This window comes from Leucopleurus acutus, assembly GCF_964270905.1.
Source record: "Leucopleurus acutus genome assembly, chromosome: 8".
Classification (NCBI taxonomy): domain Eukaryota; kingdom Metazoa; phylum Chordata; class Mammalia; order Artiodactyla; family Delphinidae; genus Leucopleurus; species Leucopleurus acutus.
The window spans coordinates 6,547,407-6,571,540 of record NC_139151.1 but is presented as its reverse complement, the minus strand read 5'-3'; the positions used below and the strand labels follow the sequence as shown (position 1 = coordinate 6,571,540).

At 48.0% G+C, this 24,134-nt stretch overlaps 1 protein-coding gene across 1 annotated transcript in view; it reads right to left on the bottom strand.

Annotated features, from left to right (window-relative positions):
• Window positions 1-7,200: 7,200 nt before the first annotated feature.
• Window positions 7,201-24,134, bottom strand: part of ETS1 (ETS proto-oncogene 1, transcription factor) — a 66,238-nt gene continuing 49,304 nt past the window's right edge. The window contains exons 7-8 of the mRNA XM_082845694.1: window positions 12,332-12,450; window positions 7,201-11,013 (exon numbers count right to left, since the gene is read on the bottom strand). Coding sequence (XP_082701820.1) covers window positions 10,798-11,013; window positions 12,332-12,450 — 335 coding nt within the window. The 3' untranslated portion in view covers window positions 7,201-10,797. The remainder of the gene's footprint in view (window positions 11,014-12,331; window positions 12,451-24,134) is intronic.

The window sequence follows — 24,134 nt, the reverse complement described above, 5'->3', positions numbered from 1 at the left end:
AATGAGAAAGGGGGAAGGAGCGCTTCCTGTATGTTAAGTACTGTTCTATGCACTTAACATGAATTATTATATCGATCCTCAAAATGGACCTATGAGGTAATTGTTATTATTGTGATTTTGTGGGAACTGAGATGCAAAGATATTGAGTAGCTTATTGAGTGATGGAGTCAGGATTTAAACTCTGATTTTAACTGATTGCAAATGAGCTTTTTTCATCATAAGCAGAAAAGTTGCTGGCTCACAGAAAATATTCTTTTAGGGCAGTCATCTCAAAATTTTTCTGGCCCTATATCCCCATCAGTAAATATCTTCAAGCACCACTTCCAATAGATGCATATTTATTTGTAGATTAGATGCACTAGCTAATATCTATTCGCATTGATTGATAATAATATTAGTGCCCGGGGCACTGATGCTTATTGACGACAATGAATGTAAGTCTATATTTAATATACTGTTGGTAATTTGGAAACTTTTTTGGGCCAAATGTAATTAAATCATTGCTGTCTTAACCTCCCTATATGGATGACAAGTAATTTGTTCCACGGGTTGAAGAAGTAATCCGGCTTTTTTTTTCTTGTCTTGGTGTGCCTGAATTGTTCCTATTGTCTACAATCCAGTTTCATTGCAGGAAACATTTTAAGCCCCTTGTCCATGTTGTGAGGATCGTTTGGTTAAAATTAGATATTCTGGGTTGTAAATCTACTCGTTGCGTACATGTAAACCTTAAAACACCATAATTTGCTGAAACAGGGGCAGCAGTGTAGACCCCCTTCCATGTTGCATGATCCCACCCTGGCCTGCAGAGTTTTGAGTGCATGCAGAGAAGCCAGAGAAGGCTGAACAAAGGCACCGAGGTGGATAAACATATTCCTTAGTAGTAAATAAAAGTGTGTCTCCTATTTTCAGAGTGAAAAGAAATAGGAATCAAAGTCCTTCCATAGTCCGTGTCTTATTCTGTGAGATCCCTGGAGTGTGCACTCCCCCACGAGACCCCTGCTCCAGAAGAAGTGGACACGATAGTCCTGAGTTGCCCCTCACTGAAGGCTGAGGGCCTGGGTGAGAGAAGCAGCCTGTGAAGAGCTGGGTGGGTCGGTGGGGTGCGGGCACAAGAAGAAGCAACGTCAGTGCTCAGGCATCGGCAGGAGCAAAGCTCGAGGGCTTGGAGGCCACACCAGCCATAGGTTTTGGGCCAAGCCCAGCAGACCCCCATCCTGGGAGGGTCACGTGGGCCCCGACGGCCTGGTGTTCTCGACTTCATCTTTTCTGAGCCCCGCTCTTTCAAAAGCCTCCCTGGCAAATGCTTGAATCCCAGGGCAAATGGAGATGCTCTCTGCAGCACAGTGATCCCTTAAGGTTTGTTTTCCAAGATGGAAAATAAAGGCATTTCAGCCCTTCCGTGGATAAAAATAACTTGCCGTTGATTTTGAAATTTCAAAATCATTTGTCTCCCGCAGACCAACCCGTACAATGGCACTTTGTGAGCGAGAGAGCCCTGTGCAGGGGCCACCAGGCCCGGGGTCCTCCGCCTGCCGACGGGAGGAGACGGGGAGGCCTTGGAGCCGGCCCAGCGTTGCTGTTGGACGTCATTCAGAAGCCCCCGCTGGGCGGGGGGAGCCCAAAGAGGAACACAAACAGAGAGAAGAGTAGTGGAAAACGCTGAGTCCTGGAGCTGGCCAGAACAGCGTCCGCCTTTCCAAGCCTGGAGCCAGTGCTCTGCCCACCTGCAGCTGCGACAGCAAGCTGGCCGTGCCAGGCAGGGGAGCCTTGGCACTAGAACCTTCCGTCCTGAGGCCTGGGAGGGCAGAGCAGACACACCTGACTCTGCAGACAGCCCCTTCAGAGCCCTTTCCCTGAGTGCCGAAGTCTCCTTGTCCCAGGAATCCAGGGGAGAAAACCGCTCCCCCAAAGGGAGAGAAAGACTTTCTCGAGCTGTACGTTCTCATTTACTACTGGGTTCCCTTACATAACACTTCCTATGTGTCAAGCGCCAGCACATATTAAATGGCAATCACCGCACCAATCCTGTGCCGTTGACGCTATTATCCTTATTTCATGGATGAAGAAATCGAGACACACAGAGGTTCATCAACTTGCCCAAAGTCACACAGCCCCAAAGCAGCAGGGCTAGGACTTAACGCCATGCAGCTTAGCCTCAGAGTCCCTACCATTAAAAGTCACTGCCTTTTCTCTCCAGCCTCATTTCCTCTCTAGATATATAAGATAAGAGAGACAAAGAGAGGAAACTCAGGTGGAGAATAAAGGGAATGGGTGAGAAAAAGAGGAGACGTCACCAAGAACTGGCATAATAGAGAGATTTAAAAAAAAAAAAAAGCAGGAGCCTGTCAGTCTCAGAGAAGCGGTGTGAGACCAAGATATAGAGATGGTAAGGCGGTCTGGTAGTAAGGGAAGACGTCACAGAGCTGGTCAGACCCCTGGTCTTTCTTCCGCACCAAATGGCATTCTGGGAATAATGCTCAGCGATTGCGAAGCAAGGGGGGCTGAGACAGCTCCAGGCGGGCGGAGGAGTGACCGCTGGAGCAGAGAAACCAACGCCTCCTCTTTCTCTTCAATTTCAGCCTGGGGTGGAGGCAGGTGCCCAGGGCTCCATGGAGATCAGCACCCTGATGAGAGGAGACAGCCTATGTCATCACCTGGGGAGGCCTGTCACACCCACCTGTAAGCTAAATAGCTCTTGTTCTCAGAAGGAAGGGAGGGTAGGAAGGAAAGAAGGAAGCGAGGGAGGGAGGAAAGGAAGAGGTGGACTCTTTCTTGCCTGTGCTGGAGGGACAAGCCCTCAACCTTCACGGGATACATAGGATTGGCCTTGGAGCCAGCAGAGCTAAGACCTAATTGTGCCTCTGTCACCAGTTAGCTATGGGACCTCAGACCAGTAACCTAAACCCCTTTCACCTACACAATGAGGGGACTGGATTTATCTCTAAAGTTCTTTCCAGATCTAACATCCATGCACTGGGGATATGGTGACCGAGCACAGGGACTGTCATAGTCATCTCTGGGTACCACCCAAATCCCCGTGCTCGCACCGCAGCCCACCACCCACCCAGTCCCAGGGATTCCGTCACCTGAGCACCCTGCTCATCTGCTCACGGCTGACACTCTGGCAGGCTTCAAATGAAATCGTTTTCCAGCGGGTCTCTCTTCCTCCATCCTTGTCCCCTCTGATCTGTTCTGCTCTACAGGCAGAATAGTCCTTCTAAGCACAGATCGGGTCATGTGACTTAGCCTGTGGGACGATCCTCAGGGTCCCGCCTTACTCTCACCTGGCTCACGAGGGCTTGAATGATCTCCTCCCCATTCTCCCCTCCTCGCCTGTCACCATGACTCCGTCGCACCCTGTGCTGTTTCCACAGAACCACTTCCAGACTGAGAAATGGAATCTTTCCTGCCAGGTCGGTAAACAAAGGATGTTGCAGTCATCAGCGATTGCGGCCACCACTGCAATGGATGTGAGCTGGAGAGCCCTGAGGGAACTCAGGAAGGAAAGAATACCTGCCATCTAGCAGCCATCAGGCTGCAGCCACTCCCCACGGTGCACCCTGAGGAGACTCGGGATGAGAAAGTGCAGGATACTGGCCCCAGAGAGCTGAGGTGCACATCAAAGGAATGAGTCCAGTGATATAAGCCTTCCACCACCCCAGGATCCAACCTGAACACTGGCATTTAGCAGACTGCTGGAATCCATCAGAACTAATAGAAATTATTGTCATGATCAATTCTGAATCAATCAATTTTATGCCAGGATGTTTTTTTGCCTGGAAAGTGGATGAGATTTAATGAGTAGAGGAAGCAGTTTGGGGCTGGGAGGAAAGGGCATTAGAGTCAAGAACGAAATTTCAGGATTTGCCTGTTCCTGCCCAGGGCCAGTGTCTTGAGCGGACAGTGTAGAATGGGCAGGGAGAAGGTGGTGGCATTCTCTTGGCCCCCGGCAGCTCTCACAAGCGGCTACTGAAAACCTCCTTGCCCCTCCACATGCTATCATGTGGAGAGACCAGAGCCAACCTGACATCAAAGTTCTGAAAGATGCTATGGCCGAGAGCCCACTAGAGCCTGGATGGCAGGATAAGAGATTAAGCACAGGGGGGCTTCCCTGGTGGCGCAGTGGGTGAGAGTCCGCCTGCCGATGCAGGGGACGCGGGTTCGTGCCCCGGTCCGGGAAGATCCCACATGCCGCGGAGCGGCTGGGCCCGTGAGCCATGGCCACTGAGCCTGCGCGTCCGGAGCCTGTGCTCCACAACGGAAGAGGCCACAGCGGTGAGAGGCCCGCATACCGCAAAAAAAAAAAAAAAAAAAAAATGAGATTAAGCACAGGACTAGCAACTCACCAAGGCTCTGGGGACTGCCCGGCAGCTGGTGAGAGCCGGCCACTGTTGAGTCCCCAGCGCTGCTCCGGGCAGATGGGTCCCTGTCATGACCTTGGGCATCAGCACATTGAGGTACCCCGGGCAATCAAATGAAACCGGCTTTCCCAGGGTGAAATATTTTCCAGGAAGATGGAAAAAAAAACGAAAGGGGCTGGGGCATTCAGTAAAACAGGAAATGGCAATGACCAAGGGGCAGAGAGGCCAGAGCCACCTTTCCCAGCGAATTTGAAGTTCTCAATTCCCAATAAATGGGATATTTTTCCCCTCAATTTCAAGCCTTTTAAAATGTTCACTGGTCAATCAACACCTGCTTTTATCAGACTTTCTTAAATCCCTGCCTCATTGCAAGAGAAGCCAAGAAAGCACTTTTCTCTTCTGATATTTGCGGTTTCTGGAGAGGATTCCTGTAACTGGGAGGAATCCCAAAGAGCAGTGGATAACCAGCAGTGTGCTGAGTGGTAAGCCCATCAAAGGGCACAGGCCAGTCCTCGGAGGGTCAAGCAGCCCTACATGTGAGCTAGAGAAAGGCCTCTGTACAACTGAAATTGCACCACAAACCACCACCCAGAGCAGCGCTGCGGAGAAGCAGAGGTTGGAAAGGGCTGTGGGAGTGGAAAAGGCTTCCTCACTGAAAGAAGACCGTCCTTGTTCCACACTCGGTGCATGAAGCATCCCTCTTAGTAACCAGGGCTGTGGCTTCCATGGAGGGTGAGCCATCAGCCAGCATCATCAAAGGAGACCTTTCAGAGCTCCTGGGTGGCAACGTGGCGTCATGGAGACAACAAGCGTTTAGAAGTCAGATGGTTCTGATGAACCTGATGACCTCTTGTGCTCTCTTCCACTGCTGGTTTCCAGAATAAAATAAGTTTCATGCCAAGTAAACACGGGAGGTGGAGAGATACCTTCACGGGGTTGACAAACTCACATTCTACAGCAGTGAGGCAGGGATGTAAATGTGTGGGGCTGAGCCATGCAGACAAAACAGGAGACTCACGTGCATCTCGAAGTGGGCAGCCTCCACTCAGCGTCCAGGGGTGTTTGTGTTACAGGAATGACAGGATTCCAAGACCACCCCATGGCCTTACTGCCGGACGCTGTTCACTTGAGTTGCAGAAGTGAGTCCCAACACTGTGAAGGCCACACTGAACATCTCTGTGGCATAGACTCAGTCCTCAGTCAACCTGTGTGTACCCTGTAGTCTCCACGGCCTGGCTTGTTTCACTCCAAGTACAAATCACAATCCTCTTTCTTTTTCAGGTTAAAATAGTTATACTTCATTGTACAGCTAAGCTCTTGTTGGTCAATTTTTGGCCATGATTTATTAATTTATTTTTAGCATGGGTGCTATAGCTTGCTCCAAAGCCATAGCGGTCTGGAGCCAGGCTAGGCTTGGGCCATTACTTTATCCTACAACCGCCCAAAAGCCTGTCAAACTCTGTAGAATTTTGACCACCAGCTTCTTTGGAATGATTCCTCTTTTCCCTGCATCTCCTTCTCACCTTATCCCGTTCCCCCAAATCCGGAGGGAGTTTTAGAAGATACTGTCTCTCCACCACCCCAACTCCAATATGGTGGTCCCAGCAGTGTCATTAAGAGAGCACCAAAGCCTAGGTGTCTGAGAGTTCCCCAGTTAAACTCTAGCTCCTAGTTTGAGAAACAGAGGCCTGAGCTGTTTTCGTTCCAGTGTATCTTGTATCTTTTAACCTGGTCAGCATGAAATCACATACTTTGGGGGAATAAACAGCAACTTGTCACTGAAGGAAAGTTCTCTGACCAAATCCTAGACTGAGGCAGGAACCTATTCTCTGTGTCCTGTGGATTCAGGGGGAGAAGAGCTTAGATGTGGCCTCGGGTTGGCTGTGGAGTTGTGGCTTTGCCCAGGCTGGCAGCTGAAGACTGAAAAATGTAAGGACCTCCAGCCGTCTCCCCACAGTGCCCCAGTGAGTGGCGGTGGCCTGACTGGGCTGTAGACCGGAGCCCTCCTCGCGGCCAGGCCAGCTCCCTGACCACTGGACCACACAGTCTGTGTTTAACGTGCGCTCAGCAAACCTCAGGCTCCAGGCCTGAAGAAACCGATTTTCCAAAAACAGAGCTCTCTTTGTGACCGATTCAGCAAAAATTCTCTTTCCAGCTGTGAGTTGGGATTTGTGTTGCAAATGCTGGTGTTTTAAAGACATACACCTTCCACAGTTCCAACAACAAGAAAAAAGCACCACGCAGGATGTGTTCCTAAACCCTCCTCCCCAAAGCACCTATAAATACGATCGGATTGATGACACTGGCTGCCGGGGGCTCGGACGGATATTATCATTCCCAGTTTTCCGCCCCAGTGAAAGAGCTGGGGCCAAGGAGATGGACGGGATGGGTCTGCACTGGCACAGGACAAAATGAATGTCAGAAGGAGGGAGAAGAATGCTGCTCCTGGGCATGGACCAAAGATGTTCAACTCCCCGTGTTAATATCAGAAACTTTACCTAGTGGAAATCAAATGTTTATCTGTTGAGTCATTAAAAATTTTCTTCATGTGCCTCTTAGTTCTCCAGACGCGATCAAAATGCGGTAGGATGAGGCCGGGGACATTCCACAAAGGATGATACCATCTATGTCTAATTGGGATGTCACATTACACTTCCCCCTATTCCTACTATAGTTCTCACTTTATTAGGAAATCTTTATCTGAAATGGTGTAGAGCAAGTTGAGATCAGCAAGACAGAGTCACGTTCCTTCCTGTGCTTGTCTCTGGTTGGTTAATCTGTCCCGCTTTCACGCATGAACCAGACAGGAAAGACTGAAGCCAAACCCACATCATTATGAATGAATTTCTTTGCTTTTAATCTCACACAGTTTAAAGTACAATATGAAATCAGGCTACAGTATATAAAAAATTCTCCAGCAAGATGATGTGCCAGCACCAGCTCCTAAAATAAACAAACAAAAAACTCCCCAGAAGAAATTTTTTTGCATTTAAAAAAAAACACATAGAAACTTACATCGCTACATCTCTAAGCTACCTCAGTTCCGAGTTTTAAAAAGCACCTGCTTTTCCTTTTTTTTTTTCATCTTGCTTTTAAATTTTCAGCTTTTAAAAAATATAAATTATATGAAAATACAAGTTGGAAAATAGTCAAACACAATATAACATCTTTTTCACCCCTATACTTCTGAGCTTAAAAAAAAAGTATTCTAAAAAAAGTTCAATAACTGAGGCAGTATTCCTGATAGAGATAATTTCCTTTTAATATATATATTTTATATATGTATATGTATACATATATTTATGGTTCCTCGAAACTTCTTTGGAATGTAGATAAGAGTTCAACACATTTATATAGACCCCAACAGAGAAAGCAGCATGCACAGCATGACTAAGATAGAGAAGGTGTCATTTTCACCATGAAGATTAGGCAGGTTAATGCTCTAAAACCCAGAGTGTTCGTCTCCAAAGTGAGGAAAAGCATATCTGATCTTTGAATGCTACCTCCAATCCCCAAAGCCACAAAACCAGGGCTCTGTGTAGGGAAGTCCCTCCCCTGACTGACTGCAGAAGGGAACAAAAGTGACCCTGAACCCTACAGCCAAAACCAACACAGGTTAAGGCATCTCCAGGAAAATAAGAGTTTCACCCAGCTCAACCAGATTTGCCCATCCTTCCTCTGAAGTTAACATGTTTTTTTTTTTTTGTTTTTTTTTTTAAAAGCAGAACTCCAACAATTCTGCTACATTTCCAGTGTATAAACCACCCACCACTCTTCCTGGGATGGTCTCTGGCCTTTGGACAGAAGGAGAAAAAGCATCTGGCCAGATCGACAAAGCTGTCTGAACTCATACACTATCTACAAATACTGAAAACGGTGCACTGAGAGAGAAAGGGCATCTGAGCAAACAAGCAGCTGAAGGGCATGAGGAAGCACTTGCTTACATCTTATCTGCTAGGGAATTATGGCAGGACTCACACGGGGGAGTTCTCAGCATCGTTGTACAAGGAAAGGTTGTTGATGAGTTGAGAAAGTGATTTTATGCCTGGTGGCAAACAAGCAGTGACCGATGCCCGGCCTCGGTCCTACTCTCGCCCACCACTGAAATGTGGAAAGACTTCACAAGAAAGCCCCGGGATTATCTCAGCTGCAGTTTTGCACGTCTGCAAACACACACACACATGCACACGCACACGCATGCACACACACGCAGGCGTACACACATCTTTGCCAGTGCCCAACAGAGATCACATCATCTAAGAGAAAACAATGTAGTCCAAACAGTTCTGCCTAACACTCCCTGAGCAGCTCCTAAAATATTTCGAGAGCTTCATTAAGGCACCTGCATCCGGAAGAAGATCAAAATACACAGCTGGGCTGAATGCAGCCTTCGCTTTCCAAGCAGACGCTCCGATTTCTCAGTAGGAGGAAACGCGTGAATCACAGAGCTAAGTTCCTGATCATTCGGGGGCTGCAAGAGGACCTGGGAGAAAACAATCCACTTTCTTGAAGCTACGCTAGAAGGTAGTTAGTACTTCCAGTTTCTCAGCTGGAGCCCGTCCTAAATATTTCTTCCCCTTCCTCACTGAAGCCCGAAAAGCCATCCCTCTGTCACCTTCCTTTGAATCAGGCACCTGTACAGCCGGGGAAGGGGGGGGATCCTAGTTATAGGAGGCGCTTTTCTTTAGTGGTCAGATGTTGGTCCTCTCTCCCCAAACTCCATTTTCAGATGACCCTTTACAACACCACAGTTGATTATGTTTGTAGTTCAACTTTGGGAGAACTAAAAGTAGATTTGAATCCCATGGGCCACCTTATTCCTACACCCCAGCTCCTTTCCTAATAGTTCCTATATCCCTTCAAGTCTTCCTTCCTCTGCAATTACTAACCCTTCACTTACCCTGTGCCAGAATAACGGATCCAAAGCACGGGGCCCTCACAGCATCTGCGCTATGCACCCTGCTTGCCCACCCAGTCTCACCTGACACCCGACTCAGCTGCCTTAAACTCTTCAAAGGAAAGCCTTGCACTTCTCCCAAAGACAGCCAAGCCCCATTTTATTCACAGGCTCCCTTCATTTCCATGGCTCCTACAACTCAGGACATCTAAATGGCTTTATCAGACGCTCTCCAACTCATGTCATGTCTGTAGTTACTCTTTCACTCACCCATCAGAAAGCTGTACATCTCTCTCTACTGAACAACAGAGTGGGGGAAAGCAATAAATGTGGGATGCTGGGGAAATAATACACAAAGGAGAAAGGACAGAGTGTTAGTTGGGAATGACATGCATTCAGGACTTATTTCCTAAGGCCTGAGGGGTAATGCCCGTGCATACAGATTTTATTCCAAGTCATGTACGTTACAGGTCTAAAACCAGTAAAGAACCAGGTCCATCTTCCCCCTTCGATCCCCTTTCCATGACTTCTACAGTGCTCCTACATTTACTGTGGTCCAAAACCAGGGCTGCAAAATACATTCAGTTCGAAGACTTAATGCTTAGCTCAACGTTAAGTCCAGACTCTGAGAATCCACTAATGACAAGTAAGTAGAAGGGTGTGATCACAATTTTTAAAAACTTATAGGTGAAATTCACATGCACAGTTCCCTTGTACCCAAATCAGCCTTATTTTTTCCTCCATACATCAGTCACATGAATCTGGGATCCCCGATCTCAGTGACAGCGCTTTGTCTTTCCAGTGGGGTCTATATAAACAGTTTCCTTTCACTGTGACAGAATCCTCAGCCAGCATATAAAAACAAGATTGCATGGTACAGCGATACTGAGACCACTTGAGAGCTTAAGACGATTTTTAAGAAAAAAAAAAAAAATACTGGCACAAAATTTAATAGAATAAATTTTAACACAAAAACAGTTTTGGTCCCTCCCCACTGAAGTCCACCTTTGTTTGGAAAGTAGAATAAAAGGTAAATAGTCCTTGGTTTTTAGTGCATCCCCCAAAAAAAGGCTTTACCCCACCTCCCTCTTTTTCACCCTCCCAGACCTAACAACAAAAGGAAATTAATGGCCTTTTATTAGTCTCATGACTCCTGATGCATCAATTTCTTTTGCTAATAGGTCCGTAACTCAAGACACATTATTTTTTTGTGGATGATTGTTTTTTTTTTAAATGATTGGACACGTTAGTCTCTTCCTCCCTTAAGCCAGATCCTTCAAGCTTCTAAGAAGGCCCTTGTCTCTCTCCTGAAAATCCGCTCAAGAATTTCCCATCCCACCCACCCCACAAGTCCTGGCTCTCCTCTTCCAACGGCACACAATTGATTATAGCTGCAGCTTACTTAGCTCCCACCCCTGAATGTAAAAAAATGAGTTCTGGAAAATTAAAAATAGAATAACAATTAAAAATTAAGAGTCCGACCAACGTGGTTGTTCTTTGAAATGTCTCAGCAGAGTTTCTCCGGCCCCTTGGTGTCCATCACTCATCCGCGTCGGGCTTGACGTCCAGCATGGCGTGCAGCTCCTCGGGCGTGTACCCCAGGAGGCTCTGCAGGTCACACACAAAACGGTACACATAGCGTTTCCCCGCCGTCTTGTGGATGATGTTTTTGTCATAATAGTAGCGAAGGCCACGGCTCAGTTTCTCATAATTCATCTTAGGTTTGTTTTTCCTTTTTCCCCATCTCCTGGCCACCTGAAATTTAATTTTAAAAAAAGGAAGAGGGGTAAACATCTACAGGATAATCCAAATGTACATGTTTATTTGCCTGCACCCGTCCATGGTGACCCATGATGTTCAAGAAAGGGTTAGAGATTCGTGTACATAGAAGTTACTTTTCTGACCAATCTTTTCTGAATTCCGAATTACAAGGGTTGGGCAACAATGACAGTGCGGTTGATTCTTTGAGTTGATGAAAACACAGTGACCCTGAACTTCTAGGGAATGGAGTTAAAGCACCTGATATTAAAAAATAAAAAAAGAAAAGCAACACTATAGTGTCTCCTCTTACCCTGTATTATTAATAGAATGTCCTTGCTTTGAAAGCATGAAATCTAATGCAAGGGATGGACGGCTGAGCTGCAATCACACCTGCCTTTCATCAACAGGAAGCATTTTTTTTTGTACTGGGCACAGGGCTCCTCATGTCTGCCGGAAGAGAGAGGTTGTCTCTCTTGTTCATTGTTCTTTATCCTCAGAATTGGGCGTGGCACAGAGCAACCACTCGCCAAGTGTTTTTTTGTTCTGTTTTGTTTTTATTTTTGTATTGAAGTATAATTGAGTACAATGTTGTGTTAGTTTCAGGTGTACAGCAAAATGATTCACTTTTTTATATATATATATATAATATATATAAAACATATATATTATAAATATATTATATATATAAAAAACATATATATTATATATATAAAACATATATGTTATATATATTTTATATATATATATATATATATATATATATATATTCTTTTTCAGATTCTTTTCCCTTAAAGGTTATTACAAAATATTGAGTAGAGTTGCCTGTAGTATACAATAGGTCTTTGTTGGTTACCTATTTTATAAACAGTAGCGTGTATATGTTAATCCCAAACTCAATTTATTCCTCCTCCCCTCACTAAAGCATCTGTTAATGAAAACACAAGTTAATGTGAAAATTGTATCAATCTTCCAAGGCCTCTCAAATTGTCAGACCCCTTCCATATTCACAGAGCCACAAGACCAGGGAGGGCGCAAAGTGAGAGAAAGCAACTTGTGTCTACAAAGGGCCTACTAGGTGCCAGGCACTTTATGGGCATCGTATCAATTAATCCTGGAAAACAAATGGCCAATGTAGATATTTTCACTATTTTCCAAATGATGGAACTAAGGCTCAGACGAGGTCACCCAAGTAGCAGGTGGCAGAGCTGGGATTTGAACCCTAGAAAATGTCATCAACCCCACAGAACCCATCTCCAGAGCTCTCTCTCATCCTCCCTCAACAGGAGACTCTGTGAAGTCACTCCCTTCTTACCTCATCTGGGTCAGAAAGCTTGAATTCCCAGCCATCTCCAGTCCAGCTGATAAAAGACTGACAGGATTTATCGGTGAGTAATTCCAGGAGAAACTGCCACAGCTGGATTGGTCCACTGCCTGGAGACACAAGCCATCGTGAATCATTACACCAGATGCTCCACACTCTCGGCAACTAATCCCATCACGGGCCACTCCCGACCCCTCCTCTCTCAGCCCATCAGCCGGGGGAAAATGAAGGCAACACAGAGCACAAGCGGTACAGGAGGCGCTAGGAGCTTGAACAGACTGAACAGGTGAAGAATTCCTACCAAAACAGCCCTTAACACAGAAGAGCGATCGCCTTATTTGGATCGACTTAAGGGTCAGTCCATTTTTATTGCTAAGCAAACTCCAGAAAGAAAACACTGTATCGCTCCTCTGAGATATTCTAAGGCAGCATAATCTTTTTTTGCCTTCAAAAACGAAGTCATTATTTTTGCCTTACAAAGTACTCAAGGTATGAACCAAGCAAGGAATGCCTCTACCAGTTCCAATCAGAAGTCAAAGCCCATAAGCAATCTGGACACAGTGTGGCTAGGAAAGACCCAGTCCATGTAGATGAAGAAAGCCTGGCACGCTCTAACTCATACAGGAAAACTTGACTTTTTTTAGACTCTAATCTTCAACCTGAGTTTCAAATTTGTCTGATCCAAAGTAAACTGAGATTCAATAGGAAACAAGCTTTACGTTGCCTCTCAGTCTAAAACAGAAATGTCCTTTATGACCTCTAAGGGCAAACTTTTGTTATGTCTTACACGTCTATAAGGCATGTTCACATGCACCATCTTGCTTCTCCTAAAAGCCACTCTCTACCCTCCTTATAGGCACGGCACACTGGGCTGACTGTTTCCATTCTGCTGGTGCAGAAAAAGGCGCTCAGAAAAGTGATGTGACGTTGCTCCAGGCACAATTAGAAAACGGTGGGCCTACTGCCCGGGCCTTGACTCCCAGGCACCAGGGTAACCTTGATGGACGCCTGTGAGCAAAAGCAGCTGGTCTGGGAGCTTCCTTTGAGCTCTGGGACAGCCAAAAGAAGCAACTGCTATAGCAACAGCTTCCTAGTGGTCCCTCCTCAGCACAGCCCAGGCTCAACAGGGAAAATGAAATATCTCTACCTCATCCTCACTCTGAGTACTGTAAACCCATCTGGCAAGAAATAGCTTACACAAATTCTAGAATTAAACGATTCAGCAAATGCCTACAAAATATATTAACGTTTGAGGAAACAGTCCCAGGAGCTACACCGGTAAAGCCTTACCCTTCTCTGTCTCTACCCCTCGCTGAAGAACAAGTTCATGGACAGCTCGGACACATTTGCAGGTTTCTTAGCAGTTGAATAGTCACCAGCTACCACCCTCTGCCTGGAGTAACGTCCTAAAGTGACTTCCTACGAGGAATCACTAAGAAGTCATCCGGATGGACAGGAGTAAGAAAAGAGATTTCTATTAAGAAATGCTACGGAAGTTTTGGTGGCAAAATCATAAGAAAAACGCAGTTATAATAGCCCTTGTGACATAACAGTTCCCTGAAGAAGTGGAGAATGAGTATAGGCACTCACAGGATCCCCGAAATGAGACATGTAAGGAAACATCAACCGCTGCAGCCCAAAGCTATGTGAATACGCCAGGGAGTTCACGGTCCTCTCCTGGGCCAACCACATAGCGCAGACGTGAGAGAGAGTGGGGCGTTGCTTTCAGACACCGGCAAAGGAAAGTATGAACAGCAGCTATGATTTATCGTGTACCTACTATGTTCCGTAGTAACAGGCGATGCTTTATAGCATCTTATTTATCCCTCACAATAAGTCCATGGGTGGAGGCTGTTGTTTTCGTATTCGTTTCTCCCACTTTACAGCAGAGAAAACTGACCCACTGTGAGGCTATATAACCTGCCCGAGGCCGCGCAGGTCAGAAGTGGTGTGGCTGGAACCCAGGCAGCCTGACCCCCAAATTCTTCATCTCGACACTCCATTGCCCCTAGGCAAGACCAACCCAGAAGCTGGCATCTAAACTGCCCGCTGGCTGCAGTGGTCCCAGGGATCAAAGGACCCGGCTTTCTAAACACATGTTCTCTTGCCCGCTTCTCACAGCAAGCAGTCCCGGACGCTGGGCGGCCAGTGGTCCTCCAGACACAGCCGTCACTAGTGACCTTGGTGTCCACCGCCACAGGTGGCACTTCCAGCCCAGTCAGGTCCCCTCGTGGTCGCCGTTAGCCTACGTAACTCCATTATTTCTCCCCCCACTAGTTACCTTAAAACCTCTCCCACACTACTTGTCTTAAAATCCCTTTGGGGAGACAAGGGGGTCTAATTATACCAAGCTGAGGAAAGGGAAAGAAATATGGGGATTCTTGTCCCCAGGCAAGTCCTGGCCATTGGCTGGGAACAGCAAGCACGTCCCGAGTCTGGGGAGGGCGGTCCAAGAGCCACCTCCGTCCTCCACCCTCGAGATGTGCGGCCATCAAGTGGGGAAGGGGCTTTGATTAGCGTCGCTGGGACCGGCGCGTGAGGAATGGACGTCAGACAGAACTATTGCCACTGCTCATGCTGCCGCTTCCTGAACTGAGATGTCCGAGACGCAGGCCCTGTAGCTCCAGACCGTCCTCTGTGTGCCTCTGACCCCTGGTGTCTGTGGATGTGGCCGAGGGCGGGGTGAGCCCTTGCATGTGGGTGTTTTCGCTTTTCCGTCATTGTGAGTCTTCCTTTGCTCATAAGGAACATAAAGCTGAAATCTGGGAACTGGGAGGCCAGGTCCTAGGCGTGGTGTCCTCTAACTCTTTTTTTTTTTCCTATTTACAGAAGGGAAGGGGGAGGATCAATACGAAAACCAGATGCCTAAAGAAAGCACAGGGCCTGGGATGGGGAGTCTCTGCTGGGCTGCAAAGTCAAAACAGCGGTGATGTCAGCTCAAGGCTCCTTCCTCAGTTCTTGAGGAAGAATCCAGCCAGCCCACTCAGGCCAACCACGCACGCAGGGCTCCCACCCAGGGCTTTCTGGAAGTTGCCGCTAACCCTTCAGAAAGCGCTCACGGTGACCCCGAACGAAAGGGATCCGTGATGCCTCCCAAAGATTCCTCTCCTGTACACTTCTGCTGACACCCCGACCCTCCTTTTGGCTGTGGAGGCAACAGAAATGGGAAGGACGTGGGGTTCTTTTGCCGGCCAGAAACGCTGGGTCAGGGCAGGAATGTGGGCGTCAGGACGGCTTGTCCGTCGGCTGGACCAGTGGACAGTCCAACACGGGAGCCTGTTTCCACAACAACGGGGTTGTGGGAGGGCCTGGGAGGGGAAATCAGGGCCACCTGACAGGCCAGCACTTGGAGGTGGCTCTGGGGTCCCTGGTGACACTGACCTCCTGGCCAGCACCCAAGTCCAGCCCCAAGGGAAGTTCTCAAGCCCCAGACTTGCGCAAACAATGGCTGAGGCTGGCCCTCCCGGTCCGAGCTCTCCCAGGGGCTGTTTCTGCAGCGCTTGGAGTTGGTCTGTTCAAATCCTCAGGGCCGGGCTCCATCCCGTGCCCTCCCTCCGACACGCCCTCACGTGGTAAAGCTTTTTCCTCTATTTTCCTGGCACCTCCTCTCCGCTCTGGGCCCAGGCCCACACACCCACCCAACTGGACTGTGGTCCCAATGACCTTTGTCCCAGGGAGCAGAGAATGGTACTAAGAATAGTGCCAGTCATGGGAAGGGGGAGCTCATACACCAAATGTGACTCACAATGGTGTCCCTGTCCAGGGGCCCCGAGGCAGTCAACAGCGGCCTTCACCAGGCTGCCCTGGGGTGTCACACTTCAGGAATCCAGTGGCATCACTGGGAAACTATGCTTCAGAGCTCTGAACCGCAACAACAGAGGGGTCCCTGTTAGAAGGAAGTCTCTCCCCCAGGCGGTGCGGGAGGGAGGGCCCCTGCCCCACTCACACACACCACCCCCTACCCCGCCGTCGGCCCCCTCCCTGGCCGCGGTGGGGAATTTCCTCTGACTGCTTTGTTCTTCTCGGCTTCTGGGGGGAAGAGGAAAACTCTTAGCGCAACACTGACAGTCCTGATCCGAAGACTGTGACACAATCTCAGAAGAGATAATATCAGGTGGGTACCTGGAGGGACCGCAGGCCAGCAGAGCAAGTCTCACACGAGGATGCTTCCCTCCAGAGGCGACCCTCAAAGCACTTCAAGTCCAAGGCTACGATCTCTTTTTTTGTTAAGGCGAAGCTTCAAGTGAGTCTTACTCATTTGGTTGTTTATGTCCCTGTTCTTTGTCTGGGGACTGGGAGATCCCCATATCCGTCTCAATGAGCCAGGGATGGTTATGTAAAAGCCCCTGCTTTTTTACTCCCTCGCTCCGAGGCTAAGAAGTGAGCAACTTCGGTAAAAGGAAAGCAGCGGGCTAGGATGGGATGTTAGAAAGGCGCTCCAGACGCTCAGGTCATAATCCTTTCCGTGTGGCCACGCACAGGTACCTTCTCAGTTTCTAGGCTTGGGGGTTGCCTGCCATGGCAATGAGCTCACTGCTCATGAACGGGGCTCAGGGTGGGACTTCAGTTTTTCCTTTCCAGTTCAGCTGCAAGTTCTCACTCTGTCACCTGTGCCCAGCGCGAGGTTAACACACAAGAGTGGAGCCTGGGGCAGCGGCTCTCTCGGGCAGCCTCCCATCATGCTTTGCTCGCACCAAGACCGGCTCCGACAGCTTTGTTCTCCCTGCATCTCTCTCACCACTAGAACACATGCTCCAAGGGCGGGGACTGTGTGTTTTCACTGCTGTAACCCAAAGCCTGGGATGGTGCCTCACCAACAAACACCAGCTATCAAAAAGCTATTTGTTGTTAAGTGACTCCAGCTGTTGGCTCCCTGCAAGCCTGGGCTGCGTCTGATTGACCCTTCTGTGTTCAATGCCAGGCCTGGGACCTCGTCTCGGACAGGTGCTCGGTAAACATTTACTGAACTGCATGATTCAAAACAACCCTCCTCTGCAGAAAGGTGTCAGGGTTTAAAAAAGCGACCCAAACTGCTTCTCTCTATTAAACTATATTTGGGGCCAAACAATATGGGTGACTCCCAGGCTACGTTTCATCAACATGGGCCCCAAAATAAAAACGACCACACCTCCTGTCCTTTGGGGAATTCATTTGCTACTTTGAGAATCTAATCTCTGCAGCTCGACTCTCAGAGTCAAATACCTCAGTGTGGGCAGGACACCACATTTATTTTAACCTATGAAACTCTCATGGTTGGTCACCCTTGCAACAGGGTTCACTCTGCCCCAATAGCACACATCTGACAGGTGGTTCTAAAACAGAGGAACGGGACCGACTGGCCCCTCCCTTTCACCCAGGTGTCTCTACCCACAGCCAAACGATGATGGCAAAAACAGAACACTCAAATCCAGAAATGACCCATCTGCTCACAAGTGTGAACTGTCTTTCAGACTACTGCAGGAGTGCCTACCTCTGGGGGTGGTGGGTCACCCCGGAGTCTCTAAGCATCACCCCCTTCTTGTCAACCCCCTTCTAAATTATCATTCACAAAAGATCTCCAAGTCCCTCTGTTTCCATTCAGTCCTCATGAAATGACGTTTAATGACAAATTGAACAGGAAGCATCCTGTCAGTGTCTTGCCCTCTGGGCCAAGCTCAACATGAAGCGGCACCGTCTTCTGCCTGAGGATGAAGGAGCCACGAGATGCACTGCTGGCTGGTCTGGCATCCAGAGCACTGGGATTTTCAAAAGAAGGAAGAGTAGAGACTGCTTCATACTTTGGCTTGGCTTTATGCCTGTAGGTGCCTTTTCCCACCTCTTCCGAGTTATGTCCCTCCTTTGCCCTCAACTCAACCCAATTTCACCTCATCCCCAACACAATCTGTATATGTACGATACATTCTGTAACTGGCCAAGGTGCCTCGGTTCAATGAATCACTGTAGATCATAGGTTCTATACACACGTTCCTCTATCAATGGCTAGTAACACAAGGGCAGCAATCAGGGATACGAGTTCCAATAATTCAACTCATGACCACAAACAACATTCTAACAGGCACTTGAAAAACACACCTCATGGACGGCATGAGGGGCAACATGTTCGTGCCCTTGTGTTTATGTATTGCTGGTATAGCCAGGACTTAACAATGGAAACAAGTTGGAGAACAATTAAAACCAGCTTTTAATGTCAAGCCCATGTCTCTGACACATTAGACCAAAAGAAAGGAGGAAGCATTTCAAAAAATTTAAACAAACAAACAAAGATGTCAGGCATTGGACATACTGACAGAGCGATAACAGCAGATAGTATTGCATAAAATGAAAATATATACAGGATGGTGGGAAACGCCCAAAACAGGGAGTCAAGCGTCTAGAGCTTTGATCCCAATTCTTCCCCGATTCACTGAGCGATCTCACGCAGCTGGTTAACCTCTCTGGGCTTTAGTTTATCTATCCCTAAAATGAAAATAGTTATCCCTGCTCCTCTCTACTTTACAGAGAGGTAGATCAAGTCCCTATTATTAAAAATAAACATAAATATACATATATGCATATATATATATAAAGAGCTGACCACAGCGCAGAGCAGTCTGGGAACAACATAAAACGCGACAATGGAGGGAATCCCCTGGCGGTCCAGTGGTTAAGAACCTGCCCTTCCACTGCAGGGGGCACGGGTTCAATCCCCGGTTAGTGAATTAGGATCCCACACGCTGTGCGGCGCAGCCAAAAAAATAAAATAAAATAATAAAACACAACAATGGAAGAATTAAACAACAGAAAAAATATTTTTAAAAGCAGACTTTTCCAAAAGGAAAACAAGAGGGAAAAAAGATGGAGTTGAAAAAAAAAAATAGCAAAAGCACTAGATCAAATTCAATGATTCTTCCAAGAATTCAACTGGCCTTTTATACGGCAACTTTGAAAAAGGAGAAAGTTAGAAGCTAAGACAAAATGGTTAAAGTATGTAAGTGTAAAATGTTTTAAACACTGTAGATGAGAATAACTGGTTAAGGTTTTTTAAAGTGAGGGATAACTCTGAAGTTCTTGCTCTAATTCAAAGTAGGCAGGCACAAAAAGACAGAGCAGATGCAAACTGCTTTGCAAGTGAAAGTATCACCGACATTTTATGGTTTGGGGAAATCTTGGCCACAGACAGACTTAGATCCTCTTTCCCCCAGTGCACGTTTTTCCCCTCCTAATCATTTATACTCATCACCAAAGCACACTCCACCTAATAATTATGTAGGGCTGAGCTAGAATGAGTCCAGCATTCCCCACAAATGTCTGTAGTTTGGCCCTAGAAACAGATCCCATCACTATTAACTGAAGGAAGAGCAGAAAGTCTTGCCCAGCTATTGATGTCCAGGACTGTCTGGGCAGTGAGTCTGGGGCTGGCAATGGGTCAGCCGGGCTGCCCCACCTGCGAAAGACGAAAGTGAGGCTCACTTGAGTCTGCCTGGGGCCTGAGAACAAGACAGTTACACACTTAAGTGTCTGGAGGAAAGGCCCTTGCTTTTGCTTGGGCTCCTTACACCTACGTGTGTTCAAAGTACACATGTGTGGGAGTGGCCGCAGGCAAAGGAGACCCTTCCTCTCTTAAAGGGGCAGCCTGTACTCGAATGCAGGCACCTTTCCTCCAAACCCAGGAACTCTGCCTAACCATGTTCAATCCGCCACTCAGACGCACACTTGGTTAGTGAGCCAGCAAAGCTGAAGGCAGGAAGCGAGCTTCTTTACAGCTTTTCCTCCTGAGGTCTGCGAGGTAACTGATTGTTTTAAGAAGTCACCAGAAATGGGTTTGGATTTGAGGGTACGGAGTGAAAATTTTGTTTAGAAACCAAAATAGAAAGAAAAAAAAAAAGCTTTATGTCACTAATGTAAATGTCAAAAGAAAATGCCTTCCTAAGTATGTAGGTGACAAGAAGAAAGAAGGAGGTCTTCACTGATTAGAACTAGAAAACAGGACTTGAGAGTTCTGAAGCCTGGACCTTTTCTAGTAGGTTCTCAAATGCAATCTGAGCTTTATTTTATCCTAGGGGGTAAAGTTTCCCCCTCGTACCAAGTTTCCCCCTCGAGAAATGACTAGTTAACGTATTCAAATTCTTGGGGAGGTGACTAGATCCTATGCCATCATTTGAGCATATAACTTTTCAAGGCTTTATCTAGCAAATAATTTCTGAACACCCCTCAAATGTAAAGCATGGTAGCCAGATTGGGTGGAATAACAGAAGAGGGTATTAAAAGCAGCATAGAGGCAGCAGAAGAAACACTTCTGTTCCACCATAATGGGATGAGCTGAAAAGGCGCTACCCACGCCTTTAAAGAACAAAGGAGCGAGAACCCAGCCTCGAGGGGCCTTCACGAGAAACTGCACCCATCTCAGCTCTGAAGGTCAAACACCTCCACGGAGCCCAGCCCTAAGAGCACCTCTCCCGCCAAGTTAAGTCCCAGCTTCCTCACCGAGTTCAGACTTTCACATTCACCCACCTTAGGACAACTTTCACTCTCATTATCTCTCAGGGAGAGGTGAGTCACACAGCAAACAATGCAGTTCGGTAAGTTAAAGTCAACAATAGGCACTGAATCCAGAAGCCCGTCGTGGGCCACCAAGAGCGTCGAGACCACGGTCTAGAGTCCTGCTGTACGACCAGCCAGACACCACGCTGATCAGTCAGGGATGATGGGGCCATGACCGCATGCTGCTGGGCCCTCTGGCCACAGGCAGCATATGTGACTCCATCCACCCTGTCCCCAACCAAGGTCAGGCTTCCTGGGGCTGCTCCAGCCAGGGATGGTGCAGAGGGCACATGAGGCCATTCCTGCAAGACAGAGAGCTCCCCAGTCTTTGACCGAGGAGTCCCATCAGCCTGGCCACACCTCTCTTGGAATTGAGCTGCAGTTGGAGGCTCTTCCTACCTGCGGCACAGCCTGAAGGCTCCCCTGCCCTTTCTTCCTCTTCCCACTGTGTCCTTCAGATGTTCTCCCCCGAGTCTAATCGTGCCTTGGCATCTGCAGACCCAAACTAACATGCTACTAACGTTGGATATTTTCCTACAAATTGTCTGACGCTGTGAAAACCTGTGAAAGGCCTCTCCTTTGCTGTTTGCCGTGTGACTTTGGGCTAGACTTCTTCCCCCTCTGAAGCTCAATTCCCTCCTTTGTACAATGAGGATAACAGATTTTTCCTCATGTGGTCATTGGAGACAGTTAAAAAAAAAAAGAATGCGTATGAAGGAGTCTAGCACATAGTAGGAGCTCGACACACATGTGGGTTGAGCTGAATAGCTGAAGGGACCTAATCTGATATGAAATATTGGCTGTGCCCCCAAGATACTGCCCGGAATTACTGGAATTCTGTAAGTCCAATCCATCATCCCCTGACCTCGAAGAATGTAGAACTGTATTGAAGGACAGAAGGTCTGGAGAATAATACGAAACAGTGGTAACAACGAGCACCTAGAGGGTGCTTCCTGTGGACCTAGCACTGTGCTGGGTGCTTTCCATAAGCTATTCAGGTAATTCCCACAATAATCCTAGGAGATAGGAACTCCTATTATGACCATTTTGCAGGTGAGAAAACTGAGGCACAGAGATGTCAGCTTGCCCACAGTCACGCAGCTGGTCAGTGGCAAAGCCAAGACACACTCAGGCTGCCTGGCTCCAGAGTCCATACTCTTAACCCCACCACGATGAAGCCTCTGCAACATACCCAGTGGTCAAACAGCCTGGATGGTCTCCTGTCATGTGCTTAACCTGGATTGAAGTCTGAAGGCATAAAAGTGACAGATGGGGTGCTGATAACCATCCTATCTGTAAGCATCACATGAAAGTCACTTTAGGGAGAAGAGGGAGGGATATACAGAGGCCCTAGAACAACAGGGGTTTGAACTTCATGGGTCCATTTATACATGGATTTTTTCTTTATAAATACATTGGAAAATTTTTTTGTAGATTTGCAACAATTTGAGAAAAACTCAGACAAACCGCATAGCCTAGAAATATGGAAAAACTAAGAAAAAAGTTCGGTATGCCATGAATGCATAAAATATACGCAGATGTACACAGAACAGACAGAAAGGGTGTAAATCGACTGTTTACGTTAGCAGGTCAACAGTAGGCTAGCAGTTAAGTTTGGGGATTATACTCGGATTTCTGACTGTGTGGGAGTCAGCGCCCCTCACCCCCCTGTGGTGGTCAAGGGTCAATTGTAGCACCTCTTGAATGGAGTCTCCACGCCGGGGAACCACTGGTCAATCAGTGTCCAGAGAGGCAAAGGCATCCAGGGAACCAGGAGATGCCAAGGGGCGAAATCTCACAGAGCCCTTCCCAGCAGAGGCTGCGGGAGTTTCCAGGCCGGCTGTTCAAGGCCGACAGGACCTGTGTGGATGCCTCGGCAACACACTGGCTGAATTCTGTTCAGTGGAAACATCTGACTTCAAAGACAGAAAGGTGGAGCTTCAAAGTGGAGACAGAGTGGAATTCCAGAACTGTCACCACCCAGTTCCACCACTTGGAGTTAGATTTTGTTAAAGAAACAGTGACCCAAATAAATGGGAGACTCAGAGACTCCTTTAAAGCTGGGGGACTGGGTCCCCAGAAAAGATGTGTCATCGTGTAAGTTTCCTGCCTCCTAATCCAGGCACCCACAGGCCTCGGCGAGTTGGAACGCCAGGGTCTGAGATTCTGTTTTGTGAAGTATGAAGGGGCCTCTCTGCCCCAAAGGCAGCTCGCCGGAGCTACCGTAGCTGCGTCCAGACCCTGGGGTGGCTCAGCCAGCTGCGGTCTTCAAGGGCAACTGACGGAAACAGGGAACCTCCCTGTCCATATTTCCGAAGCCAGTTAGAAGAAAAAAATGAAGAGTGAGGCCAGATCCTCCCACCGTGTGATCTTTTCCACGGGTGGCAGATGATTAAGAAAAATGGTCCCAAAGCGAACCAGTCAGGAGGTGGAAGCAGTGGAACATCCATGCAGGCAACACCAAGGGGCTTCTGCCCCCCCCTCCCCCTCCAGCCCAGAGCTGCCAGGGAGTTCTCCTTCCCCAGGCTCCAGAGTATTTCCCCAGCAGCCTCATAACTGAGCAGCATGTTAACCCGTTACTCCAGTGAGGTCCCAAATGCACTCCCACACCCCCTTAGGACCCAGCGCCAAACAGCACAGAGAATCAGAGTCCCCCCGGCTTCTGGCAGCAAGCCTCCCGTTAGGCTCAGGGGGTCTGTCTGGCTTCCTACAGCCTGCTACTCACAGGGGCCTGTGAGGAGGAAAGGGAAGATGCTCCGTCTGCCTTTCTCACTGCCAAGCTCTTTTCTTCCCAGCCACCCAGGTGCTGCCCGACGATGGTCTACACCAAGATTGTGATGCTGCCTGTAAGCCTGAGGCCAGGCCCAGCCTTGCCTGGGCTGAGAACCTCAGGGCCCCTGTAAAGGCAGTACTGCACGCAACAGGCACCAGAGTTCTACACTCATGTCAGCAAGCTGGTTCTTCTTGACTTTAGTCAATTCACACCCTTATCGCGACAGCAGGGACACGGAAAGACTATATTCCAGAGCTTGGCTCAGGGAATAACCACCCTCCCCCAATTATAAAACTCCAGGCTGTTCCTAATAACACACCCACCTGTAGATGAGCATTAGAATCTTCTGCACAGATTCACACTGCACTACTCTGCTCCAGTGACGCGCCACCCCCCTTCCTCGTCAATGACTTAGGCTCACACCAGAAGCTTCCTCGGTGGTTGTTTGTACCTGAGGACGCTGGGATGATTTTGCAATCCAGCTTTCCATCAGAAAACTGT